This window comes from Labeo rohita, chromosome 13, assembly GCF_022985175.1.
Source record: "Labeo rohita strain BAU-BD-2019 chromosome 13, IGBB_LRoh.1.0, whole genome shotgun sequence".
NCBI classification, from domain to species: Eukaryota; Metazoa; Chordata; class Actinopteri; order Cypriniformes; family Cyprinidae; genus Labeo; species Labeo rohita.
This window is the reverse complement of record NC_066881.1, coordinates 26,947,908-26,966,041: the sequence shown is the minus strand read 5'-3', so window position 1 is coordinate 26,966,041 and position 18,134 is coordinate 26,947,908. Positions and strand designations below refer to the sequence as shown.

Here is an 18,134-nt window from a genome sequence, read left to right as displayed (position 1 = left end):
TTCTAAATGCAATGCAGGTCCAGTGTCTAATCAGCATGAATATAAGCATATAAAAATACAGTACATAAATGGCTTACCACAAGAAAAAAAAGCTATTTGTTCATATGAACACAACAATATAAGCATATAGCAGAATATGTAGCTCACTACACAAAGACTCGAACATCTGGATAGGTAGGTAGGTCACTTCAGAGAAAATTAGGGCAGCCAGCTTGAATTTAAGTGAGTCACAATGCCTCAAAATAGAGGAATTAAAACAATCCTGTGGCGTGGTATGATATACAAACAGCAGACAGATAGATCTCCACCAGTGTTAAGTAAAGGCAGGGTTTTATTTGCATTATAAACCCTGAAATGGCTAGATCGGCATAATATTATAGCAGAGCTGTCTGGCATTCAAGACAAGCTTGTGAAATCAGCCCACACGCAAGCTGAGAAATAAATAAGAGAATCCAGGGTGGACATTTTGTTCAAATACAAATCAACATTCATTCTCAATTAATGCTCGGTGACCTATATCGCACACATTAGAGATAAAATTGAAATATTTACCGCATTATGTGTCTGCGTCTGTCCAACCAGGATCAGGATGTTGGAGCAGATGATTGAAAGGCAGAAATTGATCAGAATGATTGACCTTTCCGACCTGATGTACCTAAAAAACAAACAGTTTATCAAAGTTGCATTCCCCCAAAAGTGCAAAGGCATTATTGGTGTACATCCATGCACTTACCTCCATAGAACAGCGTACACCACGGCCAGTGTGATCAAGGCCAGGCAGGAAAGACCACAGCCCACTATTAGTGTCACAGATGGAACCCCTGAGTACTCCATAGCCTGTGAATGGCACACAAGAGCCTCAGTGAGCGATTTTCAAACCCTTGTACCACTAATAAAAGCCCATTTCAGTGCCTGGTAATAAAGCACATTACAGGATGCTTGCTTATTGCAGCAAGGCCATTTATACTGCCCAAATTTAGAGGATTAAAGCACAAGCTTTTTTTTTTGTCTGTAATTCATTTTCCCCCCATTCAGTCTCTCCTTCACATGAATAAAAAGTATTTAGCCTCCATTCAAATGCACAGTGCTTATTATCAACAGGTTGGTGCTTAGTGCCACAAAGCATAATTAACTAAAATACATAATCTCTTTTAAAGCAAGTCAGACTATTCAGAGGTCATCTTTGTAATGCCTCAGGCAGGTATTTCCAGTCATGCAAGAACAGCTTGGAAAAATTGGAAAACACCAACATCTCTTATTAAAACTAATTAAAAATAAAATATGACAACAATGCTGTCATAAATTCATGCAAAATAATGGTATTATTAAAGGAGAACTCCCCTTCCAGAACAACAAGTTACAAATAATTTACTTGCCCTTGTCATCCAAGATGTTCATGTCTTTCTGTCTTTAGTCGTAAAGAAATTATGGTTTCTGAGGAAAGCATTTCAGGATTTTTCTCCATATAATGGACTTCATTGGTGCCCCAATTTTGAACTTCCAAAATGCAGTTTAAATGCAGTTTCAAAGGGCTCTAAACAATCACAGTCAAGGAAGAAGGGTCTTATCTAGCGAAACGATCTGTCATTTTTTTTCGAAAAATAAAAATGTGTACACAAGCACAAAAGCTTGTGTAGCACAAGCTCTGGGATGCGCATCCACGACGCTACAAATCACGTCTAAGTTCATCGTCTGTGTACTCCGGCTTAAAAAGGTACAGTATGGTGAAAAACTCCATCTTATTTTCTCCTACAACTTCAGAATCGTCCAACATTGCTGTACCTCTTTGACTGCAAACAGCGTTTGACTTACTTGCACTTCCTTAGTTGTTGCTCGTTCGGTTTGTAAACACTGGGTCTGTAGTTCCGCCTATGTTCGGCGTGACCTTTCGATATGATTCAATAGTACGTAGTGTCGTGGACGTGCCTCCCAGAGCTACACTTTTCCGAAAAAAATGACCAATCGTTTCGCTAGATAAGACCCTTCTTCCTCGGTTGGGATCGTTTACAGCCCTTTGAAGCTGCATTTAAACTGCATTTTGGAAGTTCAAAATCAAGGCACCCATGAAGTCCATTATATGGAGAAAAATCCTGAAATGCTTTCCTCAAAAACCATAATTTCTTCACGACTGAAGACAGAAAGACATGAACATCTTGGATGACAAGGGGTTGAGTAAATTATCTGTAATTTGTTGTTCTGGAAGTGGACTTCTCCTTTAATGCACATTCAAGGGTGATCAAACAGGCAATGCTTCTATTAAAAAATGTGATTGGCTCTTTTAACTAAGGTTGGACGTTTGCACACATATTGAGTATTATAATTTCTCTTATACTTTTTTACACAACTAAACTGTTACGGTGCTTATAATGCTGTTTAAATGACTGTGCAGACAATCAATTGATGTTGACCATTGCTTTGACAACCAATATAGCTACGTTTCATCTTAAATTGTTTCTTGTATTAGTTGCACAGGCCTTAACTAAGCTCTCTCAATGCACATCTAGTCCATTTATTTATGCTTTCCCCCCCAGAATTCCATCTGACAACCCCCCTCAACCCAGCTCCCAGGAGTCACAAGTCATTGTGACATATCAGTTGTGCATTGCAATGATAGGAGTTATCAAACTTTGCCCCTACTGCATCACTGAGATGCAGACAACACCATCATTTTCACACGGGAGCCATTTATTCACTGACTGGTCACATGGGCAGAGAAAAAATGGCTGCCTCTTACTCTGTAGGCTAAAACAGCCATGTTTTGCTGCCTACTGAATCCACTAGTAGAGACCACAGCTGATGGCATTACATTGCAAATGCAAAGCATATTTAAATGTTTTGAACAATATATAACAAAGATTAAAGAAAGATTAATATTATACGTTATAATTACATTAATCTACATCAATGAGACAGTGAACTGTAATAGAGGAGGAAGCCACGACTGTATAATACGAAAACCATAATTTATATGCACATATATATCTTGGTATATCTGCATAACATCTCACCACTAGCAAATGTAAAAAGCAAATATCACTGATAAAAAGGCCAGAGCTGATGCTGATGCTACTGCATCTCACATGTGAACATACACAAATGTTTTTAACATTTGGAAAAGGTAACATGAAGATTATGATGGCAAATATTACTTTTTTACCCTTAATTTACTATAAAAGGGGAGGGCTTTAACAGAAGGTGAGGTTATAATTAAAATATTAAAAGATATGTATACATGTACACGAAATGTTTTATTATTTTAATAAATATTTAATGGGAATTACTAAAACAGCAGATTCTGAGCTCACACACACACACACACACAGCATTGCACAGGTAGATTTCTATCGTAATCAAAGATGACATAATTAAAGTAAATTATTAAACGTCGGCTTGAATACGACACACAGTTTAATCAATACAGCATCTCTTGACATCCCCCGCAGAAGACAATTCCAATACTTACTATTTCTCTGGGTTGTTGAGCCAAAATGGCGAAGGTAGATACCCGATCACATAAGCATTTGGTGTGGGATGCATCGGTGAGCACAGTTCTGCATCCTTTAGAGCTCCAGCTGCCCCAAGAATCGTTCCTACACAACACAGACAAGATTAGATCGCTTTAACAAGATTTTTCTCTGTGAATCCGTCACTCTGAATCCTCAACAATGCGCTCGCATCTCATCCACTTCACTTCTTACTTAAGCGACAGAAAGTAAACGCAACGCATTTTAGTCCAAAACGCACTGAGTGCGACTGAAGCGCTGAGGCTCTGTGGTGCTGAACGACTCACTGCTCACAGATACACTCACACCACACAACAATATAAACCCGAACCTGTGATTCCTTTGACGCTTTTCCTCTCGTTTTGCTTCGGCTCTTTCTTATCTCTCTTTATCGATATGTATTTCCTTTCGCTTTTCTAATTAGCGCCTTTTGGACGCTTTCCTGAGGGAAAAATTCAGCCTAGAAACGGCGGACGGCATCAGATTGATACTCTCTTGCCTTCCTGCCTAGCGCTACAGCGGAGGGGGGAGACACCTCTGAAATAGTCCCCGCTTCTTGTTCGTTCATCCTGAATACGGCATGTATTCGCGAATACCTTACGTTTATCCGTTTTTAACGCATTTGATTTCACAACATGCTTTTCTCGAGACGAAAACGGCAGGCGAAAACGAAGCGGAACCGTTAACCACCCCGTGAAAACGGGCTGGATGGTAGCAGCCAATTTCTCCTTCTCTGGCTAGCAAAATGATAGAATAGACATCTCACCTATTTATTAATGCTTACACATCGCAGCTGATATTGCAGTGGTTACATCTACAGATCAAGCTGATATATCTTACTTAACTTAGTTGGATGATATATAAATTAAAGCTAAAGTAAGTAAAAAAGCTGATAAACATCATCCAGATTTGTATTTACTCACTCAGCTTAATTGATTAACGTTTGATTACATTGTTTCTCGTGTAAAATGGAATTCATCATTTAGTCAACACCGTAGTTACTGTATGAAGTACTAGGACTAACCAGTTGAACAGAACTTGTGTAGGTACATAAGCAACTGTAGTGCCTCCACAATATGCATAACAAATACAACCCTTTTCATGAGGCTGTATGACATGACATCCTTAGTAACTTTTCCCTGAGGAAGACTACGGAGGATCTCCATAATTAAACCGCAGCAATTGCTCTCTTTTCAAGGTTTAATTAAGCTTTAAAACTCAGTCTTTTTTTATATGCATGGATAACATGCATAATAACTTTCATTAAAAGCGAGTAACAGGCATACTGGTTCATATGAAAATTTCATGACATATCTAAGTACCTGCATGTACATTAACTAATGATCTGCAATGATCCGAAAGCTTTTCATGCATAGCAAATGACTCTCGGTTTGGGATCATATTTAGCTCTAGATATGCGTCCAACATAAATCAGGCTGGATTGATTCACTCGTGGAAGACGGAGTGCGGCCCTGTCTGGTCTAACCACATCGACAGCAAGCCGATAGTGACTGACTCCAGGCGTTTATTAGGACGTTGTGGAATGGATTGCTGTGGGTTACTGTGTCAGCAAACCAATCTGATTTGATGCACTCAATATGCAGTCAATTCATCTGATCATTGACTGTATGACATTAGAGAAGCAACACTACCTTATCATATTTTTTAAAACAAAAGGGCTTTGATAAAAATACATATATATCGTTAGCTTATTTATGTAAGTTTGATATATTTTCTACCAGGGAGAAGGCAATTTATTTTCCATTTAGCTGCATCTGTTCTTGTTACTCACTTGGCTCTTCCGGTCTGGGAGGAATTTGAAAGACACACAGTCTGTGGAGGAGTCTGTGGGTGTATGAATTACGCTAGGCTCAAGATAGACTCGGTTTCTAGGCAATTGTACGAGTAGAGACTAATGACTTTTAATAGCCAAGATGTGGCGCTGTCCATGGTACTGAATCACTACATTTAGGCTCGCAGAATAACACTGTAATCAGATTTGAGGACAATTCTGATATCTTACACTTGTGATTATTGAATATAACCTTTATATTTTATATCAGTTGTACTGGATGCCAGGTTATTGGCAGTACTTCACTTAATATAGGAAACTGTACGCTTTGAACTGCTGGAACGTTGCAATCAGTGGTCTATTCATGTCTGCTTTGCAGTTATTTTTGGACTGTGCATTTCATACATAAGTCTCGAGTATAACAATAATGCTTTAAAGGCACTTTCACAAAGCAACTCGGCATACACTTAATTCAGTGCTGTATGAAACAAAGCGGTAGTACTGTACACCTGACAAAGAAAAATACAGCACAAAATGCTCATCAACCACACATCCTTTGTCCTATGATTCCAACATCAAGAAAATAATGTAGGCATTATACAGTACAATACGAGTCAAAAGTTTTTGAACAGATTTTTAATGCTTTTCAAAGAAGTCTCTTCTACTCACCAAGCATGCATTTATTTGATCCAAAGTACAGAAGCAGTAATACTGTGATATATTTTTACTGTTTAAAATAACTGCTTTCTATTTTAATATATTTTAAAACATAATTTATTTCTGTGATTAAAGATACATTTTCAGCATCATTACTCCAGTCTTCCGTGTCACATGATCCTTTAGAAATCATTCTAATATGCTGTTTTGCTGTTCAAGAAACAGTTTTTATTCTTATTATTATTATCATCAATATTTAAAACTGGTGAGTACATTTTTTTCAGGATTCTTTGATGAATATAAAGATCCAAAGACCAGCATTTATCTGAAATAAAAAGCTTTTTTGGGGAAACAGATTATACAAATTAATACTTTTATTTAGCAAGGATGCTTTAAATTGATCAAAATTAATGATAAAGACATTTATAATGTTACAAAAGATTTTTATTACATATAAATGATGTTCTTCTAAACTTTCTATTCATCAAAGAACCTGAAAAAATTCTACTCAGCTGTTTTCAACATAATAATAATAATAAAAAATGTTTTTATAGCAGCAAATCAGACTATTAGAATGATTTCTGAAGGATCACGTGACTGGAGTAATGATGCTAAAAATCCATCTTTGAAATCACAGGAATAAATCACATTTTAAAATATATTCAAATAGAAATCAGTTATTTTAACTAGTAAAAACATTTCAAATTTTTGCTGTACCTTGGATCAAATAAATGCAGGCTTGTTGAGCAAAAGAGACTTCTTTAAAAAAACATTAAAAACCTTACTGTTCAAAAACCTTTGACCCCTTAATGTTTATGAGAATGCATAAAACAAATCAGCCTCAATCAACAAACAACCTCATAGCATATACTATACATTGAAATCATGCAGTAATCTGTTGCATAGCACTAAACATGCTGTTAATTATTCCTCTTGATGTCAATTTTCTTTAAGCTGTGATCAGGTAGAACAAAAAAAAGCACTTTTTTGAAGGTACAATAACTATTTATACATAGGATACATGAAAACAGAACCTTTCATCTTTCTACATCCATGTTTAAACATCACTACTTCATTTTTAATTTCATTTTCCTGTTATGTGACATAATCCATGTACTCTCACAATTATTGTAAGGTCATAAATGGACATACTAATTATAAAATAGCTGAAAACAATACTGATTAACATAGTTAAAATAGATAAAACATAGCAAACTGCAGGACTGCCACTTTGCATGTCAGTTCCCAATAAACCAGCACAGCATATTAATGCCACATAGGTCATGGGTCAAAATTCATACAGATTCTGTAATTCTGTATTTTGTGTTTTTGCTGGAAACTCAAGGTCAAGAAATTTGCTACCTATTGGAATTAATGAATGAATGAGAAGTAGATCTGAATATGAAAAAAGCCACATGAGGCTACTCAGAAAAATAGCTAATGGCAAACCACTACAAGACCTTTGCTATTCCAATCACCACCTCTATCCCTTCTGAGGAAAAATTTATAAGAAAAAAATGGAGATTTATTCCAAAGTGTGGCCCTCCTGTGCTTTTTCAGACATGTGAAAATTGATAGAGTTGTATATATTCAAGTAAGTGTCTGCATGGCCCGATGCAGACTTAAGCAACATTTGGCCTTACAGAGAAAGATTTTGCTTTTAAATCAAGGTAACTTATCATTTTCACAATGCTGGGATATGTACCACACCTTCCTGATAGCTTTGGGGAAACTCTCATCATCAGTTCTGCAGGGATGAGGAAGAAATACTTTGAATCTGATAATATACAAACAAAATCCCGAAGCCATGTTTAGAATAATGTAAGCCATTTAAGTGAACAAAGCTTACAAGCAAACAGGATTGTAATGGTGACTTTAGGTATTCACAACACATTTTCCTCCATTTTTTGCCTGTTACTCATTACCATAATTGTTTTTTGTAAAACAGTGCCTCTGTGCACCTACTACTTTTTTTTCAAAATAAACATACTTCATTGTTTCTCCTCACAAATACAGTGTTAATGGCAATTAACAACATGCATTCAATTCAACACGAATGAGAAATCCAGTCTAGACACAGTTTAACCTCGGTTTGTCCTTCAACCTCATGTTTTTCCAAATCTGTATGTCTTTCTTGCTTTCACAGACCACAAAAAATAAATACAATAGACTGTGATGGTCTTGTTTTCCAAGCAATTACAATGAAAGGGAAACTAAAGCTTTCAAGTTTCAAAAGGATGCAGAAGCACCATAAAAGTGGTTCGTAATAACTGAACGCAATATATCAAGTTTTGCAAAGTCATATTTTTTCTTTGTGTGAAGAACAGAACAAAATATAAGTCATTATACACTGATAATCATCCTCTCTGAGTTGTTAACCACAAAATGATTGAATCATTGATTCAGTGAGTCATAATCAAGAATCAGATCAGTCGGATTCATGACCAAATCATATTGTGGTCACATTTTGGGAACTGAACTAAAATGATTTATCAAAAAGGTTCAATTAATTTATGAATCCATGAATCTATAGCTTTTAGTGAACATTGACTTGAAGGAATAGTTTCCCAAAAAAGAATACTTGATGAAAATGTACTCTCCCTCAGGCAATTCAAGACATAGATGAATTTGTTTTTTCATCAAAACAGAATTTAGCATAACATCACTTTCTGTGAATGGGTGCCATCAGTTCCAACAGCTGGTAAAAACATCAAAATAATCCACATGACTGTAGTCCATCAATTAACATCTTGTAAAGTGACACGCTGTGTGTTTGTAAGAAACAAATCCACAATTAAGACTTTTTTTTTCTTTTTACTTCAAACCATTGCTCATGGCTGAAATACAAGTACTTTCTACAAATTATTGTGATGTTTTTAATCAGCTGTTTGGACTCTCATTCTGACAGCATCCATTCACTTCAGAGGACCCACTGGTGAATATAGTGCTAAATTTCTCCAAATCTGTTCCCATGAAGAAACAAACAAATTTTTACAACAAAACTTTCCCAAATAAAGCTACTGAATGACTTCAGGACTGCTTACTATGCTTTTTGGTGCTTCTGTGGCCTTTTTAAAGCATGACAGGCTCCTAGCCATTTAAACGCATGAAAATGAGACTATCACAAGCTTTAGAACAACATGAGCATGAGTAAATAATGACAGTATTATCATTTCCATGTGAATTAGTCCTTTAAATGTTCCACTTTATCTGAACCCGAGATGTCAGAGGTTAAAAACATGAGATTTCTCATTCACACTGAGCTTGTATACACTAGCGTATACATAATGACTTCCGAGAAGAGACACACAGAGTTATGATATGAATGTCATCGAAATCAGCAGCTGTTTTCCCTCGTTGTTTGAGAAATTCTCTTGGGGCTAATTAAAATTGCACCTCAAAATATGCACAATCATGCCAGAGAGAGCTGATAGAGTTGTGCATTTGTGTTCTGTAATTGTTTGCTTGCACAGGCCAATTTTGATTTCGTGCAAAGAGTAAACACGCTAACAAACAAATTTATTAATGAACATGCGTCCACATAAATAATCATGCAAACAGATTAGAGACTAAACTCAACAGCAAATTTATTCAAATTTATCATGAATAGGCATGAAATCCACATTACTTGAGCCCAATAAGAGCGGCTCTCGTTTAATAACAAATATGAAGCTTGTTTATATTCCTGAGCGTTTCGGGGCAGAGACCCCTCCCTCTTCATAAGCCGCATATAATAATACCACAGAGCTAAAATCCATTCCAGTGGCTCAAATTACACTCAAGGGGGCAGACTCGGGTGGCCCTTCATTCAATGAAAATTGAATTTGGTAAATACGATTTCTCTGTTCTTATCGGTCACCGCACAGAGGTCTGCCTCATACTGCCTCAGAAGCACCGTGTAATTTTCATATTTGAAGATGATTAAGATTAAATAGAAGCCATTTTCAATTTACAGCATGGCCCAGACAGGACTAAATAAGTAAATAATTAAATGACTGGAATTGTACAGATATCATTTAATTATTGAAAAAGATCATAACAAAACAACCCGAATTAACACAACAGACATGCCAAGGGGATAGTTCAACAGAAAATGAAAACTCTTATTATTTATTCTCATGTCGTTCCAAATCTCCATGACTTTCCTTATTTGGAATACAATAAAATAAAATAAAATAAAAATGCAATACAGGAATAAAATGAGGGCATGTAAATGATAACTAATTTTCATCTTGAGGTGAACTATCCTTTTACTTACTCAGATCATAATATCTTTTATGGTATTCTTTAATGCCTTTCTGAGCTTAACAGCCACTGAACACTAAGAAAGAATCTTGTATGGAAATAAACTATTTAATAACACTACAAAGAAAAAACAACATGGCACACACAGCACTAATTACTAATTTAAATAAAACTTGTTAGCGCTTCAGACATCTCTGTGTGGCCAAACCTGACTCCCATTTCTAGAAAACATCCACATTCAACAGAACCTGTCTCTGCACAGCCTGGCCAAAAGAAATACGTGCGTTATTAATTGCACGCTTGGGAACAAAGGAGAAAAGGCTGCCAAATCCAAATGGACTCAGATGAAAAGCAAAGACAAGACGAAATGTCTCTAAAGAGGGTCTGCGAGCTATAGTCACAAGCACGAGTGACAATGGAGAATATTAGATCTACCACAAAATTCATCACACAACATTTGTTTTAGACAAAGAGATGTTGCATGATACTGCCAGAGGAGCTGCTCTGGTCATAGTAATTTAGTGGTTAAAGACCTGAGCCCAAAGATTTTAGGTTTAATGCTGTTAATAATCGATCGATGAACCGCCACAACTATACCACTGTTTCTACTTCCTGTGTCATATCAAATTTGTTTCTTTGGTTCAACATGTACACTACCATCCAAGAGGTCAGTAATAATTTTATTTTTTTTATTTTATTTTATTTTATTTTTTGAAAGAAGTCACTTATGCTCACCAACACAGCAAAACATTTATTTGATCAAAAATAGAGTAAAAACTTAAATATTGCGACATATTCTTGAAAACTTATTATATTTTAAAATGTAATTTATTCATGTGATGCAAAGCTGAATTTTCAGCATCATTACTCCAGTCTTCAGTGTCACATGTTCCTTTAAAAATCATTCTAATACACTGATTTGCTGCTCAAGAAACATTTCTTATTTTTATCAATATTAAAAACTTAATGCTTAATATATATATATATATATATATATATATTTTTGTTTTTCAGAATAATTTGACTTTACTGTACATTTACTGTATCTTTATATCAACTTAATATATCCTTGCTAAATAAAAGCATAAATTTCTTTAAATAAAAAAAAAAAAAAAAAACTTTTGAATGGTAGTGTATATACAGTACTTCTTTAAAGAGCACTTGAAAAAGTGGGAAAATAAGGTTTATAGCACCATAATGTTACCCCTCATATAATTTTCTCCAGCTATAAAAATGATTGCGGCTGGGCCGGCTGTAATGCCTTGCGGTGGTTGGGGATTTTGTCCGTTTCATCTTTTACTGATCCTTTAGTGACACTGAAGTAATTATTCTGAAATAGTCTCTTAAAGGCCACTGGTGGAAGTGACAATCTCACACTACAGTTCCGTTTCCTGTAGAAGCTAAAGGTTGTGATGAGGTAAACTGGCCCTTAATCTATTCTGAGAGACAATTTTCTCAGAATAACATCCGGATACAGATGCTTTTAAGTAACAGAGTGTATTTCTCAGTAATACAAAGTCACAATAATATGAGAAAAACAATACATTCTATGAGGAAAAAAATATCAAAGCGAGAACATCATAAAATTTATATAAATAAATGTACTACAGAACATTGCAAAAAGGCTCAAAAATATTATAGGGGTCATGACTTTTTTATTATTTTAATATGTTCTTTGAGGTTTACTTATAATATTAATAAAGGTTTTTGCACAATAAATTAATAAATAAATGAATGTGGACAAATTATTATTTTCAACCCTCATTCTGACCCTTTGTCTAAAACGACCTGTTTTAAGGGGTGGGTCTTTTAAGGCTTGTCAGTAATCAGCCACTGTTATGATTGGCTAACGTCATTGCATAGGAAACACTATCAACGCCCCCTCGCTATTGCATGTGAGGTTTGACAACATGATCAAAATAAAACGGTCATTTCTAGAGAAAGCATTATGAAATAATTTACTTACAGTTTGTGATGCAGCTCCAGTCAGATCTACTACCACCTCATCTTTCAACAAATGTTTTTTTTGTGAACTCTCCATGACACTGTCCCTCATTTACAAACGAACAAGCTGTTTAAACCAAAGTCCTGTTGACGACAGACTCGTGTGGACTGTGTCAGAAAGCGAATGTGCATTTGTACACTGTATCCATTGTAGACAAGATAGCGGCAGTGATTATAATTTCTATTTGCTTTTGATGCGACACATTCAGCGTAACGAAGTGTCAGCTGTTAAGCAATTAAACACCAGTGGGCGGGGCCTATGGTGAGAAGAAGACTATTTGTCGATGTGTTGCTCTGGAGGCAGCGTTTATGCAAATGACTGTGCCTGGAAATTATGTTTTTTTTTTTTTTTTGAGGAAAACATTTTAGGAATGATCTCCATATAGTGGACTTCAATGGTGCCCGCGAGTTTGAACATCCAAAATGCAGTTTAAATGCAGCTTCAAAGAGCTTTAAACGATCCCAGCTGAAGAATAAGTGTTTTATGTAGTGAAATGATTGGTCATTTTCTAAAAAATATAAAATTTTATATACTTTTTAACCTCAAATGCACATCTTGTCTAGCTCTGCCATGCGCATGCGTACTTTGTGTAATCTGGGTCATTACAGTTAGGGTATGTCAAAAAACTCCCATCTCATTTTCTCTTCTAACTTTAAAATCGTCCTACATCGCTGCAGAAGTACTGACCCAGCGTTTACAGAGTGAACAAAGGAGGTCAAATGCCCTTTACCAAAAAAGGTAAAACAGCATGTAGAATGATTTTGAAGTTCGAGGAGATTAGAGATTGGAGTTTTCCAGCCTACCCTAACTGTATTGACCCGGATTACACAGAGTACACACGTGCATCACAGAGCTAGACAAGATGAGGTTAAAAAGTATACACATTTATTATTATTTTTTAGAAAATGACCGATTGTTTCGCTAGATAAGACCCTTCTTCCTCGGCTGGGATCATTTAGAGCCCTTTGAAGCTGCATTGAAACAGAACTTTGGACGTTCAGACTCGCGGACACCACTGAAGTCCACTGCATGGAGAACATTCTTAAAACGTTTTCCTCAAAAAACATAATTTCTTTATGACTGAAGAAAGTAAGACATGAACATCTTGGATGACAACGGGGTGAGTACATTATCTGTAAATTTTTGTTCTGGAAGTGAACTACCCCTTTAAGCATGCAAAAACCTCTTCTATGTCAAAAGATCAAGAGAAATTTGGTTTCTCATATCATGGCCCCTTTAAGAAAAATTGACAGTTTTTTTTTGCTTAGAATTAAAAACAAGCTATAGCAAATTGATTTAACTCGAACTGTGTGTAATAAGATGAGCATTAATAAAATAAAATGGGTCAGTTGTGATTTCATGTTGACTTGAGAGTGAAAAGATAAAAAGAGCCTGAGAGCACTGCAAGTGTTTAAAATATGTTCCTATCAAATGTATTCTCTGAGAATAACACAATCAAAATTCTATTACTGCTAATGTCAACCACTGTTTCACCTCGATGGCAGCAGAAACATGTTTCCATGGATACAATGGCTGGATATTTCAACAAGCACCACTATTTATTATTGGGCATGAAGTTATTGTATTAAAGTCTCATTTTCACAAATCAGAACACAATCATGGACACATAGCATTTACACCCATAAAACTGACTTTCACTTACATAATAGAGCTGTCCCACAGTGCACAGAACGGATTCATTGTTCCCTGGAAGAAAACAAACACACGCTGTGATTGGACAAGCAACACAATGATTAGACATATCACAGTACATGCCAATAAAAAGACACTTTCACTACGATAGCCAATAAAAACAGCCTATCTCAAAACAGAAGTCACGTTATTTAAAAGATAAACAGGAATGGGAGGGGAAAAAAGCGTTGTGGAGAAAAGAGCTCCCATTGTAATCATCTGGGCCATATCTTGATGACACAATGAGGAGAGAACTAACTGGTGATGGCAAATTAATTATTGGACTAATTACTGCTACTTGTCTGTTGATTAATGAGCCTGAAACAAATGACACAGGCTTTGTAGAGCTCCCTTTGATTGGCTGTAGAGATTCAAAGAGGAACAGAAGACCACATTTCCTTCTGAATTCAGCTCAGATACACCCAGATTCTTCTTCTAGATTCTCTTTAAAAGGCTGTATGTTTCATTGTGTTAATATATGTGACCCCGGACCACAAAACCAGTCATAAGGGTTCATTTTTTGAAACTGAGATTTATACATAAGCTTTCCATTGATTTATGGTTTGTTAGAATATGACAATATTTGGGCGAGATATAACTATTTGAAAATCTGGAATCTGAGGGTGCAAAAAAAAAAAAAAATTCCAAATACTGAGAAAATTACCTTTAAAGTTGTCCAAATGCAGTTCTTATCAATGCATATTACTAATAAAACATTTATTAGTACATTTTTAAACGCTTTGATATATTTACCGTACATAAAACATGTTTACTTAATATCTTAATGATTTTTGGCATAAAAGAAAAATCTATCATTTTGACCCATACAATGTATTTTTGGCTATTGCTGCAAATATATCCGTGCTACTTAAGACTGGTCTTGTGGTTTAGGGTCACATATTTGCTTTTTACATTAACTACACAATTACAAGTGAATATTTGTATTAATTTAATTATTGTTTCAGAGAGTATTGGGGAAAGTTACAAAGTAATCCATTACAATATTGCGTTACTCCATAAAAAGTAACTAATTGTGTTAATTGTGTTAGTGTATGTATCAGAGTATGTGAGCGGGAGCGGAGTGCGCAGTAGAGCGTTGTGATTTTGAATAGGAGCGAGTAGCGGATTTTTTAAAAGCCAGAGCATCGTGGTTTTCACTTGCTCCAAGAGCGTGCCACTAAGGCTCCATCACGAGTACAATTCATGCCAACGATTCGTAATATACCTGCATATTTAGCAAGAACTCACATGTTAAACATAGTCTAGCTTGATATAGATGGATCACTAAGATTAGAAAAAATGTGAACATTATAATGACAGCAATATACATGAGTAGGAGGTTTAAGAGGATAGTTTTCAAGGAATTTGTTTGCTCCTTCTAGATACTGAATATTTTCAGATGAAAACATGATTTAAACAGGTACAACACTTATTTACACACGCAGTTGTTATCTCAATAATGGATTCAATCAAATGTAATCTTACAGCGCTGCTTCTGTATCCGATTTCAAATGAGCAGAAATCAGTAGGAAATGCAGCGATCCGTAGATCAAATAACTGACAAAAATGAACTATTATTTTTATCCTTTACAAACAAAATTTGCATTGAAAAAAGCAGATGATACTTTTTAATGCTGACAACCACCTAATAAGCTGGATAGGAATGTGGTAGGATAATAGTTTGCACACTAGTGGTCCAATAAGCCACAAAACGTCTTTCCTAGTATTTTATTTTGTTTTATTTTACTGTAATATATATGTTATGTGATATTTCAAAACATACTGAAATAATTTAGCCGTAAATTTCCTCGGAGCAAAAACGGAGAGGTGTTCCTGATTAGCTGAGCAAGGATTGGAGCGGGGAGTGGAAAATGGTGAACCCGGAGCGGAGCTGGAGCAGAGTGATTATTGAATGCTTGGAGCGCGGAGGGGAAATTGTTGTTGCCGCTCCACTCAACACATCCTCTGGTATGTATATATAATATAAAAAATACATGACTATATATATATTTATAAAATATATCATTATATATATAAAAACTTCAAAAGATTTGGTAACTTTTACACCGACAAAAGCTTTGAATTAGGATTTTTGCACTTAAAAATAAATCAATCAATCAATAAATCTATAAAAATTCATTTAAAAAAATCCACATGAGACACAGCTTGGGCTCATTATTATCTCTCATTGTCATTTTCCACCCGACTTATTTAAAAATTTGTTGACATCCATTAATGGAGGATCTCTGGGATGTAAAGGCTGTACATTGCTTCCCATGTGTAAAAAAATGGCATATTAACATGCTCCTTTAAACCAACAGACCAATAAAACATTAAAAGAGTCCACCACTAGGAGGTTTTAAAATATATGTGACCTCCCCAGCACCAATTAGCCTCTCTGGGTTGTTTTTGTGAGGCGTGTTGAGATCTGACTGGTGCTTACATTAGCTAGATGAGCTAACTCAATCTCCAGCTGGGCTTCTGTAACCCTGGGTTCTGGTCGGACAGTCACAGCAATCACTTTCGAGTTCACAGCGGTGTTATTCCTGTGGGTTAGATCAAATCGCACACAACAGTCAGTTCATGCTTGAAAGAGGAATGCTAATTTCATTCATTTCAATACTTCCATTATCATCAGCATTGATTTTTGTTTAAACTCCCCATTCTGCACATTTTAATGGAAATGGCTCATTTAGCACAGAACTGTCTTTTCAGGTTGGACTCAGTTTAGACAATCAGTATGAGGTTGTGATTTTCTAAGGTCGGTATTTCACTTCAAATGAGATATTTTCTGCTAGCAGAGACCAGAAATGATCATATGCTAGACTGCATTTAAAGGGTGAAATGAATAAACTATAAATAAATACAGATGGACAAAGTTATATTATACAGTTTACATAGTCAAAAGTTTACATACACCTTGCAGAATCTGCAAATTGTTAATTATTTTACCAAAATAAGGATCATACAAAATGCATATTATTTTTTTATTTAGAACTGAACTGAATAAGATATGTCTTACATAAAATATGCTTACCTATAGTCCACAAGAGAAAATAATAGTTGAATTTATAAAAACGAACCCGTTCAAAAGTTTACACACACTTGATTCTTAATACTGTGTTGTTACCTGAATGACCCACAGCTGTGTTTTTTTGTTTAGTGATAGTTGTTCATGAGTTCCTTGTTTGTCCTGAACAGTTAAACTGGTTGGTTTTTCAGCATTTGTGTGTATTTGAACCCTTTCCAACAATGATTGTATGATTTCAAGATCCATCTTTTCACACTGAGGACAACTGAGGGACTCATATGCAACTATTACAGAAGGTTCAAACACTCACTGATGCTTCAGAAGTAAAAACGATGCATTAAGAGCCAGGGGTGAAAACTTTTGAACAGAATGAATGTGTGAACATTTTTTTTTTTTGCCTAAATATCATATTTTTTTCATTTGGTACTGCCCTTTAGAAGCAACAGAAGATACTTACATGTTTCCCAGAAAACAAAATAAGATAAATTTACCTTGATCTTCAATGCACCATGTTTCCTTCTGGCGCAACAGTGAGTGTTTGAACCTACTGTAATAGTTGCATATGAATCCATCAGTTGTCCTCAGTGTGAAAAGATGGATTTCAAAATCATACAGTCATTGTTGGAAAGAGTTCAATTACATAAAATGCTGAAAAACCAAAGAATTTGTGTGACCTGAAGGATTTTTTTTTGAAGAACAGCAGATTAACTGTTAGGACAAACAAATGACTCATGAACAACTATCAACAACAGAGTATTAAGAATCAAGTGTATGTAAACTTTTGAACGGGGTCATTTTTATAAATTCAACTATTATTTTCTCTTATGGACTATATGTTAACGTCATTTATAAGAAATATCTTATTCAGGTCAATACAAAATAAAAAATAACATGCATTTTGTATGATCCCTCTAATTTTGACTTCAACTGAAGTAAACACAACAAATTATAATTGGTCTAGTTTTTAATTTAACTCGAAATAATCGCCTCTGGGTAAAATGGTAACATAGAGATGAAAAGCAGTCATTTGTCATCACCAGACTCAAAAAGTTACTTTAAGCACTTTTATGTATAATTAAAAACAGTATTTGTTAGCCATGCATAAATTTTAAACATATTCAAGTGCTCTTGTCTAATGCAACATGGGTGCAAATCATGTTGATATTAAGCTTGAAGTACACTCAAAACATCTCTCTCACCTTGCATACG

At 35.3% G+C, this 18,134-nt stretch overlaps 1 protein-coding gene across 3 annotated transcripts in view; it reads right to left on the bottom strand.

Annotated features, from left to right (window-relative positions):
* The window catches only part of adgrb3 (adhesion G protein-coupled receptor B3), a 206,300-nt gene that overhangs the window by 42,470 nt on the left and 145,696 nt on the right, over positions 1–18,134 (bottom strand). For all 3 annotated transcript variants that reach the window (XM_051125797.1, XM_051125798.1, XM_051125799.1), the window contains 5 exons: positions 16,338–16,440; positions 13,866–13,909; positions 3,464–3,590; positions 734–837; positions 553–655 (listed from right to left, as the gene is read on the bottom strand). In XM_051125797.1, the coding sequence (XP_050981754.1) occupies positions 553–655; positions 734–837; positions 3,464–3,590; positions 13,866–13,909; positions 16,338–16,440 (481 nt within the window). The remainder of the gene's footprint in view (positions 1–552; positions 656–733; positions 838–3,463; positions 3,591–13,865; positions 13,910–16,337; positions 16,441–18,134) is intronic.